Source organism: Pezoporus wallicus, unplaced genomic scaffold (genome assembly GCF_028554395.1).
Source record: "Pezoporus wallicus isolate ANWC-B61680 ecotype Strahan unplaced genomic scaffold, APGP_CSIRO_Pwel_v1 contig_1583, whole genome shotgun sequence".
In the NCBI taxonomy this organism is placed as follows: Eukaryota; Metazoa; Chordata; class Aves; order Psittaciformes; family Psittacidae; genus Pezoporus; species Pezoporus wallicus.
The window spans coordinates 2,519,891-2,531,702 of NW_026637266.1; the positions used below are offsets into that span (position 1 = coordinate 2,519,891).

The 11,812-nt window shown below is 53.2% G+C and overlaps 1 protein-coding gene across 1 annotated transcript; it reads left to right on the plus strand.

Annotated features, from left to right (window-relative positions):
- Window positions 1-6,340: 6,340 nt before the first annotated feature.
- On the plus strand, window positions 6,341-9,995 carry CXXC4 (CXXC finger protein 4). Its single transcript, XM_057404600.1, has one exon. It carries the CDS (start codon window positions 6,416-6,418, stop codon window positions 7,613-7,615), a length of 1,200 nt encoding a protein of 399 aa, XP_057260583.1. The 5' UTR covers window positions 6,341-6,415; the 3' UTR covers window positions 7,616-9,995.
- Window positions 9,996-11,812: the final 1,817 nt, after the last annotated feature.

The window sequence follows — 11,812 nt, forward strand, 5'->3', positions numbered from 1 at the left end:
AGCACTGCTGGAAGTCACGGAGATGAACTGTAGCTCAGAGGGTCCAGGTTTGAGGCCATGCCAGTGCAAACAGACAGCTTCCAGGTTAGATTGGAGCCCAGGTCCCAGAGAGTCCATGGAATACTTTGTAGCTCAAAGGACGTTAAAGAGCTATGAGGGATTCCAGGTAAAGGGATGCAGGTGTGCTGTTACTGTTGTGGCTACTGTACAAGACATTTCCATAGGTTTCCATGTGTTTCTTGCACCAAAGAAATAAAAAATAAATTTGTTTTGAAACGTGGAGGAAACTTGTGTGTTTCTTCTTCAATTTACCTCGTCTCAGAAGGGGCAGACCATACATTCAGAATGCTCACAAGACTGGTACCAGAAGAAAGACTGCCATAAATGTGCCTCTTCTCAAGGACAGAAAACAGCTGAACCACCAGTTCCATTTTCATTGAGGAGTGAAGCACAGAGCTGGGGATGGATAGAAGAATGTGGTCCTCAATGAAAACCTACCCTTTCCAGTGCGAGGTAGGAGACCTCCCAGTGAGAGGGAAACAGAGGGGAGACGAGGCAGCTGCTTTTCCAGTCCCCATCCACAGCGCTTGTGTAAGAGAGGTCCATGCCCCAAGGGTAGCTTGCTAAGGGTGTGTACTGGGAGCACCCAGGGGAGAGCCAGAGCTGCAGGGCCTGCAGTCAGGGACGTTTCAGAGCTCTTGGCCCCAGGGGAAGGGAACCCGAATGCAGCAGCTGAGCAAGAGTCTGGCCCTGACAGTGGCTCCATGGACTTTAGGAGCCCTGGAAAAGCAGCTCACAGAAGGAAAGAGTAATAATATTAGAAAAAGAGACCCAGCTAGCAGTCTGTAATGAACTGCTGCATTCCCCAAGGGCTTACTTCACCTCCTTTTTCTAATTCTGGTGGGATGCATGTAATACTGATGGATCAGGGTAGGTCTACAACAGCCGGGTTGCAGATACAGTAGAGTCAGTAACAAAACAAACAAGAACAGAAAGTGTATTTTAAGTTGGTTTCCTCTTTTTTTGCAACTTTCTTTCAGAACAACCTTAATATTTATAAAGGCAGGGCAGCTCCCATGGTGACAATGTTGCAACATACTGCTCTCGCTGGATTCCTGCTAAAAGCAAAATAGGAATGATTTCTGGATGAAAAACAAAAGCCTGTGATTTTTAACTCTCCACCCCTGCCATCAAAGCACAGATTATGGTGAAAAGGACAATCTGGAATTGGTTTCTTAAGACTCATCAGAGGTAAGTTGTAGCTGGAAGGTTGGCTACCTCACCGATAAACACCTGTGCACTTTCCATTCTTTCAGTCCTCCTTGGCTGCCAGGCTCAGGGCAGACTGCAGGAGAAAACAGATTCATATCTGAGGACAAACAACAAAAACCTCTACTGAGCAAAAAGTTTCAGAGAAAATCCACCTGAACTGGATTCCACTCTTCTTCCCCAACACCAGAGAAGTGTACAACTATTCCAGGCCAGAGCAGAAAAGCTATATATAGTGCTGCAATTTAATTCACATGGCAATTAAAAAGTACATGAAATGGCCTTATTTATGCATGAGAAAAGATTATCAGCGTTTTCCCCTTTTCCTCTTTTAGGTTATTAAAAATGTAACCCCTTCAAGAGTAATAAATGAACTCAGAAAGGATTGCTTAAGTGAGACCTGGGTTGTGATTAAAGGAAGTTTGGAGTTCAGGAGAAGTCTATTTGAAAAACATCCTTAGCATTTGCAGCATTATGTGTGGCTTTTGACAACTAGTTTGGGATAAAAGTGGTAGGGGATGAACCTCAACAAGAAAAGCGCTTGTTTTTTGTCACTTTGTGACATTAGCGAAACATTGTTTCCCCTCATTTGTATTTTCCCCCTAAGTTCATTTTAAAATGTATCAAAACAGAAAAGACTTTGAAAAAGGCAGCAGAACTATCACAAGGGACAACGCTAGCTAGTTGAGAGGTTATGCTTTATTATGTAAATACATGTTTTGGGAGATTTTAAAATGTATGTCGAGTGGTTAGAGCCAGCTTATTAGTTGGATAATTTGATTCCAAATAAAGCATACCAGTCCATAATGTGCCAGTGCTGAGACTTCTCAAGAGATCTGCTAGCTACCCGCTTGACCATAACTGTCCCTCTTCTGTACCAGTTGTGAGAGCAATAACCACGAGGCTGCTGGTCGTAGCCAAACCCCGCTGCTGAAATCCACCTCTCCTTACCACTCCTGGGAGAAAGTCCCTGCAACACCTTACTGTGGGTAATTCCCTAGCGTTGAGCACCCAGAGCTTGAATTCAGATTGGAGCAAAGGAAGTGAAACTTCCATCTGTGAATAAAGCCTTCATTTCCTTTTGTATAAAGCCAATAAAACAGTATGATTTCCCCTTCTTTTCCTGTAATTTATAAATGGCTAAAATGATTTCCCTGGCAGAGATACCCCGTTCTTAACTGCTTAGTGCCTGCGCTGGCTGCAGTAAGGTCTCTTGTGAGTGTCAGCGCTTGCTCTGGAGGTACAAAGAGGAACTGGATGGAGAACTTGTGATTCATAATTTATTCAGTGAACACAGGCCCTTTTCTGTGCTTGCAAGGACTCCAGGGAAGGCAGGTGGGTTTGGCTGGGTTTTTTTTTATGCTCTCAGTTGATGAAATTCTTTAAGAACTGCTGAGTTTGCGTGCATACCGGTATGTCAGCAGCTTGTTGAGAGAATTGGTTGAATGTTGGGTGCTTGGGTGCAGGGTTCATGTGGCCTGCATGGACAGGTGCTTCGTGCCTCCTGGTTGCTGGCACAAACATCCTCACGGGAAAGACTCGGGAAGTGCTTCCAGTGATGCCCGAGGCACTTGTGAACATCCACGGTTCACCTGGCTCCGTTTCACCTAAATATGCCCCAAACCTGCAACACCTCACATGCCTACAAAGATAATAATAATAGCGGCGGGGGGGGGTGGGGGGGTGGCTGTTGGCGATACGCAAACGCGCTTGAACAATTAAGTGCTGCGTGGCCGTGCGCTCGCCTGGGCGCCGACCTCCTGCTGCGGGAGCCGCTCCGGGCTGGACGAGGCGGGGGAAAGTTAGTGGGGCACAAACTTTGCCGGCGAAGCGGGGAGGCGGGGGTGAGGACGGGGCGAAGCGGGCGGCGCGGCGGGGCGCATCCTCCCGCTGCTCCCGCACCCCCCCCCCTTCCCCTCTGCGGCGCGGCGCGGCCACGCCCCCGCCGGCAGCCCCGCACCGGGCGGCCGCCGTCCGCAGCGCCCCGCCGCGCCGAGGGAAAGGTAGGGGGGGGCGGCTGCGGGCCCCCGCGCTGCCCTGCGCTGCGCCGCGGCCCGTGCGCGCCGCTCGGCGGCGGCGGTCCCGGCAGCTCTCGGCGGCGCCGGTCGTCCGCGTCCCTGCGCCCGCCCCGAGCTCGCTCCCTCACCTCGGCGGCGATCGCCCCGCCGCTGCCGCCGCCGCCTCCCGCCCGCCCTCCTTCCCCCCGCCCGTCCCCTCCCCTCCCCCGCTCCGCCACACGCACACGCACTCCCGGCGCTGTGTGCGAGGGCGGGCGCCGGGAGACGGGCGGCGAGCAGCGCGGCGGCGAGACCACCGCGCACACGCGCTCTCTCTCCCTCACACACACACACACACACACACACACACACACACACACACACACACACACACACACACACACACATCCCGCCCTCCCTCTGTGCCTGCTCCTTCCTCGCCCCCCGCCGCCTCCCCTGCTCTCTCCCCCCTCCTCCTCCTCCTCCTCCTCCTTTCTCTGCAACGAGCGAGAGAGGGAGAGGGGGGAAGAAAAGCCACTCACAGGTATTTGTTTAGTGGATCGGCGGCTTAATTTATCCCCCCCGCACACCCACCCCCCCAACGCCCCTCGCAGTTTGTTTACAAGTATCAAAGTTGTAATTGAGGAGCTGCCAAGGCACATCTGGATATTTTTCTTCTTCTTCTTTGTGTTAGGGACTGATGTGCAACTAATTAAAGGCAGGCAGGCTGGTAGCGTCTGCACACTCAAGCCCCCCCAAATAAAGAGCCTGGTAAGTGACTGGTTTGCTTTTTCCCCCCCGTCCTCTTTTCCCCCTTCTCCGTCGTGGGTTCTTGTTTGGGTTTTATTATCTTTTTTTTTTTTTTTTTTTTTTTTTTTTTACGGGGTGGGTTTTCTGATTTTCTTTTTTTTTTTTCAATTTTGTGTTTTTGTCGGGGCTTTTTTTTCCTTTCTCGTTCTTGTGCTCTGGAATCGTAAAAGTAGATTAATGCCAGACTTGGGCAATAAAAGGCACCGCTATATTAATTTATTAATTAATCTGCACCCGCCCCTCCTCCTGAATGTTAAATATGACCTTTGATCTCTCTGTCTTTGGCAGAGCAGACGTGCAATATTGAACATGTACGGTCACATTTAGCTCAAGCAGGGACAGAACCGCGAAGCCCGGCTGGCGATTTCTATTTATTCCTTTCATTCGCGGAAAAGAGGGCGATAGTTAAGGGGGTGGTGGTGGGGAGAAATCCATAACTGCGTCTCGGGTGCCCTTTTCATGCTCCGGAGCTGCATCGATTAAACAATAATGACCCGGCTGGTGGGCACCATCATTTTCTCGCTCCTGGTGGCAATAAACCTTTGGAGGGAGGCGGTCGCAGCGAGGAGAGCTTTGTGGAGAGAAGCCACTTTGACGCTGGGGGTTGGGGGGGGGGAGGGAGACGACAGGGCAGATAATGCGAATGTTCCCCGACTTCTGGCATAAAGGGCTGAACGCCAACGCTTCGTTCCTTACCAGATGCGTGGCTTTCCTACACATGGCTGGCACAACTAGTTTTATTGAGGAGTTGTTACTGAGGACGTGCGGCTAGATTTTCCTTTCTGGAAACGGGAGAGGGGATTTTTTTCCTTTTGATTTTTTTTTTTTTTTTTTTTTCTTCCCCTATATGCAAATCCTTCGCATCCCTCCAGAAGACGCCGCTTAGCCTAGAGCTTTCCGGGGCAGCCTTTGTATTGCCACCAGGGCTCTGGAGGCAACGGGAGCCCGGGTTTACCCCTGACGTGGGAACGCGGCGGTGGCTCCTGCGGGCTCGGGGTCTGTCTTTTTTCCGACGGGAAGACGCCCGCCGGCCCCTAATGCAGCCGAGGGCGAGGTTTCCTCTGTAGGTTGACGCTCTCCTCCCCTCATCTGGATTTGTTTACATAAAGCTCGCTTTTAGTGCACGACGTCGGGGGAAGGCGAAGTTTTCGCACTCGGTAGGTCGGGCTGCCAATGGTTCATTAATCTAATTATGATCGTAATTACCGTAATTGATAACCGTTTTGATCTAAACATACCGGAGTCTGGAAACTAGACGCAGCCCCACGAGTGCCTCCCAAGTGAACATTTCTGATCTGTAGCCCCGCATCAGAAAAGATGCTGGAAATATCTATAAACTATTCAGGTAGAGCATCTGGAAAACAAAGAGGCAGTGTTCACAAACTGAGAGCTTTTTAAGTTATGTTTATGTTTTGCTTTAGTTCAGGCAAGCTGCTAGAATGTCCCTTTCTCATTGCCATCAACTAAAATACCCCCCTTCACCTCCCGGGGAGGGAGAGGGGGGGTAAAACCAGCACTGTCTCCTTGCCCCCTCCTAAACTTTCCTGGCCCCGAAGCGGAAAATTGCCTTACTCCGAGAGGGCCGGGCGGCAGGTACAGCGCCGTGCCCGCGGGCTGCACCCCCCCCCCCCCCCTCCCGGGGCGGGGGAACCCTCCCCGGAGGCTGGGATGGGGATGAGCACTCCGCTTTCAGCACAGCTGCGGGCGCCGGGATCGCAGGCTGTAAAATTGCCGCCTTAAGTATTTTATTTTATTACTATTATTATTATTTCGGGTTTTAACCTTCCCCCCAACACCCCCATCCCCCGCGAGCAGCGAACGGCGGTGCCGGCAGGCAGCTCAGGGCCGCCGGGCGCAGAAGGACACGGTAGCAGCTGGCGGTTCCCCCCTACCCCCCCCCCTTTTCCTCTTTATTTCTGTAAATCCTTTTATTTATCCTTTCCTTCCCTTTCACTGCCTTTTCGCACCCCCCGGTGGAGATGGTAGGTGGGCAGCTCCCGGTTCCCGTGTCCCATCCCCGTCCCCTTCGCGGCCCCCCCCCTCCCGCCTCGTGTCTCGTCGAGTGTGTCGGTGTCCCCCTCTTCTCCCGCGGTGGCCGTTATCGCCCCCCGCGCGCGCGCACCCCCTCGGAAATGACTTTCTGTGTTTCAGCTGCGGCAGCTCCCGTGAGGATGCAGGAGGAGCGGCTGCCCGGCCAGGCACCGACGGCGGGAATGCGCCCGGAGCAGGAGGAGGAGGAGGATTAAGCGACAGCCTCCCCAGCCCCCCTCGCCCCGTCCCTCTCCCCTCGGCCCCCCACCCTCCAGCCCCGTCCCTCCCCGCCGCCCTCCCCGGCCACCATGAACACCAACGTGTGCGTGGAGAGTGGCCCCAACCCCGAGGCGCCGGGGCTGCCCAAGGACAGCCACCTGCCCGAGGGGGCCCTCAACAGCCTTGTGGATTACAACTCGGAGATGGAGAGGTACCGCTCCTTCGCCACCTTCTACAAGACCAACGGCGGCGCCTTCCCGCAGGCGGCCAAGATCGCCCGCATCACCACCCCCATCTTCCCCAGCGCCGCCGCCGCCGCCGCCGCCCGCATCGGCATGTCCCCCTGGAACTGCGACACCGCCACGGCCGCCGCCGCCACCGCCATGCTCTGGGGCAGCGGCGGCGGCGGCGGCGGCGCGGCGGGCGGCGCGAGGAAGCCCTCCTCTGCCGCCGCCGCCTCCGCCTCCGCGGCCGCCGCCGCCGCCTCCTCGCTGCACGCCGGCAGGGGCGGCATGCACCACCGGAGCGACTCGCAGCGGCTGGGCAAGCCCGGCTGCCCGCCGGCCGAGCAGCCCACCCTGCCCATGGCCAACGGCAACTTCCTCTCCACCCTCTCCCCCGAGCATTGCCGGCCGCTGGCCGGCGAGTGCATGAACAAGCTCAAGTGCGGCGCCGCCGAAGCCGAGATCATGAACCTCCCCGAGCGCGTCGGCACCTTCTCGGCCATCCCGGCGCTGGGCGGCCTCTCCCTGCCCCCCGGGGTCATCGTCATGACGGCCCTGCACTCCCCCGCCGCGGCCTCGGCCGCCGTCACAGACAGCGCCTTCCAGATCGCCAACCTGGCGGACTGCCCGCAGAGCCACGCCTCGGCCTCGCCCGCCTCCGCCCTGGGCGCCGCCGCCGGCGCGGGGGGCGGCGGAGGCAGCGGCGGCGGTGGTGGCGGCGGCGGCGGCGGAGGGGGGGCCGGCGGCGGCAGCGGGGCCGGGGCGGGCAACCCCGCCAAGAAGAAGCGGAAACGCTGCGGGGTGTGCGTGCCCTGCAAGCGGCTCATCAACTGTGGAGTCTGCAGCAGTTGCAGGAACCGCAAAACGGGACACCAGATCTGCAAATTTAGGAAATGTGAAGAGCTTAAGAAAAAACCGGGCACTTCGCTAGAGGTCAGAGGAGATGATTTCTTTTTCCCCAGCCTCCCGCCGTCCCTCCTCAACCCCCTGCCCCCGCCCCTCCAGTGCTTCTTGTCTAGCTTCAAGATGCAGCATCCCTTTTCCGAGGCCTCCTTCAGGCTCTGAGGGTGCCCCCGCCGCGGGCGCGGCGGCCCCCCGCGGCGCTGCCCCGCCGCCCGCCCGCCCCTTCTCCGCCCCGCAGGGATGAGAAACGCCGCCCCCCGTGGCGCCCCGCCGAGCGCGGCGCCCCCCCCGGCAGCCGGCTCCGCCGAGGAGGGACGGAGAGCCGCCCCCGAGGGCGACCCGGCCCTGCGGAGCCGGGGGGCGGCCGCCGGGCGCCGGCCCCTCCCCGCCAGCCCGTGGCCGTGACGAGATGCTGCTCGCCTGGTGTACCTGCCGTGCTGTTCCCATAAGACTGCTGGTTCTCTCTGGTTCCTTTTCTTCTCGTTTTCTTCTTCGTTCTCCTTTTTTAATGGCGATTCGTGGCCCTCTGCGGGGACAGGGAGGTGGGAAAGGGAAAGTTTTAGCTGAACGCCGTCGGAAGTTCAGGGAAAAGCAATGGCGAGTTCATCTCCAGGCTGGCTGGTAGCAGTTTGTTCGAGAGAGACAGCTGGCCCTAGAGCCTGGTAGTCTGTGAAATGTGCCCACGTTAAACCCTTCGGCAGTGTCTTTCACGAAATAACCCGCTCACGGTGTATAAAACACAATGGAAATTTAGCACAGGGATGACCAAACTGATTTGCACATAACGGTTATTTTGACGAGGCGTCCTCGGCACTGACAACGTATTATGTTTCCCAAAGCTGTAAGGCCAGGTTTCAGGTTTGCTGGATGTAGAAGAGACAGGCAGCTCCCGTCTCACAGACATTCCAGTTCATGTAGTGGGTACAACAGACAATGGGAACCCAAATACACAAAACAGCAATGGGCTGATACCATTTGGCGAAGGAAACAAGCGAGGGGAAAGACTAGTAATCATCCTTAATCCCTTGTCATTATTAAAATTATAGTGTTGCTGATAAGACACACAGATGCATCTGAAGGTGTCGGGGATAATGGATTTAGTACAAAGGAGCAATGTATGCTGGGTGACATCGAGGTTTGTAGTCACAGAAATCAGCAACTAAGTGAGAAATTGCAACTTCCCTCTGTGTGTGTGTGTGTGAGCAGGGCTGCTATTCCCTTACTCACTGCTTGTAGGAGTTCTCTTCAAGAAGAAGGAGGTGGGGTAAAGGATTCCAGGGAAAAAGCAACCCCAGGAGCCCGTTAATTTGATCACAATTAAATAAATAGAATAACGGAGTTTGAAGCAATAGTGCCATGGGACAAAAGCAGCATTGTGGGGTTTAACTGACATTTGGCTGATGCCATTAACTCTTTCCCAACCCTAACCAGCCCCATCAAACCAACCAATGAATTCCTCCTCACAAGAGTGTGAACTGTCCCTGCTGAAAGTTCCATTTGTAGCTAACCATCCTCCTAGCTCTTTCTTGGGAGCGTGTGGTGACCCACCGTCACCTATGCAGAAACTAGGATGGACTCCCCAGGTGCTAGAAACTAGGACAGGGTTTTCAGCCCTTGTTTTTCTCAATGATATGCCTTTGTGGACTTTGTAGCAAGTTTGCAAGGAAGATACTTTACGCCCTGATCTGTTAATAATGGGTTATAATGAGTACAGCCCAAAAGAGACTCCCCCCAGCCAGAGATGTAGAGAATCCCTCCCACACCACCCCACAGCAGGGGTGCCTTTGTATGCCAGGTCCCTCATTGGGCTTGCAGACCAGGGCGCTGCTGGGATTTAACGCTTGTGATAAATGATGGGTTCTGATGGCTTATTGATTTGTGCAGAGAGTGAGCTATATCTGGAAGAAACGAATTTGTGTGTTATCAGATCTTCCTATGGGTTTGTGTGCATCTCTGAGCACATTTCCAGAACTTCCTCGCTCCTGGCAGAGGTTTTCGACAGCCTTAAAAACTGCTCAGGTGTGTTATGAGAATGCCGCCTGTTAAAACTGTTTAACCACTGTGACTAGTAAAACCCATGGTTTAATTAGCCACTTGTGTACTCTCATAACCACCTGTCTTCATTTCTTTTCTTCACTCTTTCTCCCCCACTCACTCTCCCCTCTTTGTGCTCTGATGGATACATAAACACAAAAACTCCTCTGCTGCTGTACTGTGAGTGGAAGAAAACAGGTTTCTCATTCCAGCTGTGGAGGTGTCAGTAAGGCATTGCTTCTGTTCAGGTTGTGGCCCATCACAAAGTTCTGTCACGGGATGTGGCTAATTTCTATGCAGAAACATGGATGTCAGTAGGAGAGGCAGAGTAACTTTCTTATGTGGTAGTTTTCCTTGTATCTTCTCCTTCTTCCTTTTATTTAAATTAACTAATGAAGAGTGACAGCAGGGCTGAAGCACATGTGCAGCTGCAGTGCACTGGCTTCGAGGCCACCAGCTGGAAGGGTGTTGGAGAGTGGCAGGGCCTGTCTGAGGGCTTGGCAGTGAGGGCAGCTTGCTTTGGCCTCTGCTCCTGGAAAGGCAGCCGCTCCATGGGGGTAATCTCTGGTCACCCCTGCAGGCACGGTCCCAGGGCTCACATTCCACTATGTACTCGGGAGATTTGTGAATCAGGCTCGACAGTGGCATCAAGTTGTGGAGATGATTCAAGGCAGGGGGGCGTAACTGTGCTTAAAACTGAAATAAACAAAGAATGAGAATGATACCAGTAAACAGTAAGCTGACTGGTCCCACGGAAACCATTTCTCTCTTTTTCCTTTAAATCTCTTCTTCTACTCGTGCAATGAAGGCATAGGATATAACTCTCAAGGTTAATACATGGAATCAAAGAAAGATTCACATGAATGCTTTCCAGTCCCTGACCCTTGCATTTTTAATGGAATGCTTCCCTCCCAGCTGGTTTTTTTTTTTTGAACACTTGAATTATTTTTTTCTCTATTTTTCTTGTACCATTTTCACGTTAAAAGTGTCCCTATGCTCTAGTATTTTTCATAGAATGTTATCATTACTAGGAAATTTTATGTACAGTAATAATAAATCTATAAAAAATAAGATTGACATCACGTTGCACGCTGCCTACTTGTGTATGTATATTCTGTGTTCATTCAGATTTACAGTCGGTTTAAAGAGACATAATCTTTATTTACCCATAGAGACTACTTATTTTCTTCTGATTGGTATACATGGCTGTAACTTCTGCTGCAGGTTATGAAGATTAGGAGCCTGATGTTACTTTATGTCCCCCTCCCTCTGAAGTAAACCATCCTGATTCACTCTATGAATCTCAGTTGCCCCTCTCCTCATTTTCATTAGTGTGGCAGCAAAGTCAGGTGGAGTGGCTGGCTCACATTGGCAGGGTCTGACGGGTTCAGCCCAAACGTGAACTCTCTGCTGTTTGGGCAGGTTGTCACCATAGCTGGTGCCACTTGCTTTGTTTGTAACAGCCCCACTAATTGATATGCACGCTAGTAACGTTTGCGTAGTGACCTGAAATAGTAAATGCAAGTCCGAGGCACCTCACCTCATTTCAAGCCAGTGAGAGTCTGAGATGGACTTTGCTGGGGACAGGGTTGTGATGATTGTTTCCAGCAGGAACGGCAGCTGATCCTGAAAATCTTAACACCATATGGCATTGCCACGGGGGAGAGAGGCTGCGCTGGCAACCTCCAAACTTGCACTTCGTGTTGTGGTAGCGCATGTGAGTGCTGTTAAGGGAAGACTGCTGAGCTCTGAGGATAGGGGTCAATTAGTAGGGGCCTCAGAGGAAGCAATTTCCCTGCTGTCTATCCAACTTTAAATTACATGCATAAGTTAAGTGACGGCATGATGGAATTGAGTAACATGAGGGGGAACTGAAGAGCTTGATAAGGAGCAGGCAGCTAATGCGATCCAAGTGGCTGGCTGGAAGGTGGAAAGAAAGACCACCCTGTAGCCTGCGTGGCTGTTCTTCCCTGCAGTGTTGCTGTATGGCAGTGTTTGTTTCCTTCCTGCCGCTGCCTCATGCCCAGGACGCCCTCCATCTGGCCAAGCCTCCACATGTTAAAACACCATGCAAGCAAGCAAAAAAGCAGTCCTTGTCCCAGGGACTTTACAGTCTGGAGCAAGAGCTGCAGTCTGTCCTGAGCTCCATTCATGTTGGCTATTGACTGTAAAGCCCTCATCAGCCTTGAATGCGGGCTTTTTTTTTTTTTAACTCTATCCTCCATGTGCGCGCCTGTTGTGCCCTGCGAGGATGCTCTTGTTTATCTGTTCCAAGGCCTGAACATGCAGGGAGCGTGTCTGGTGCTGGAACTGGCTGCTGGCACC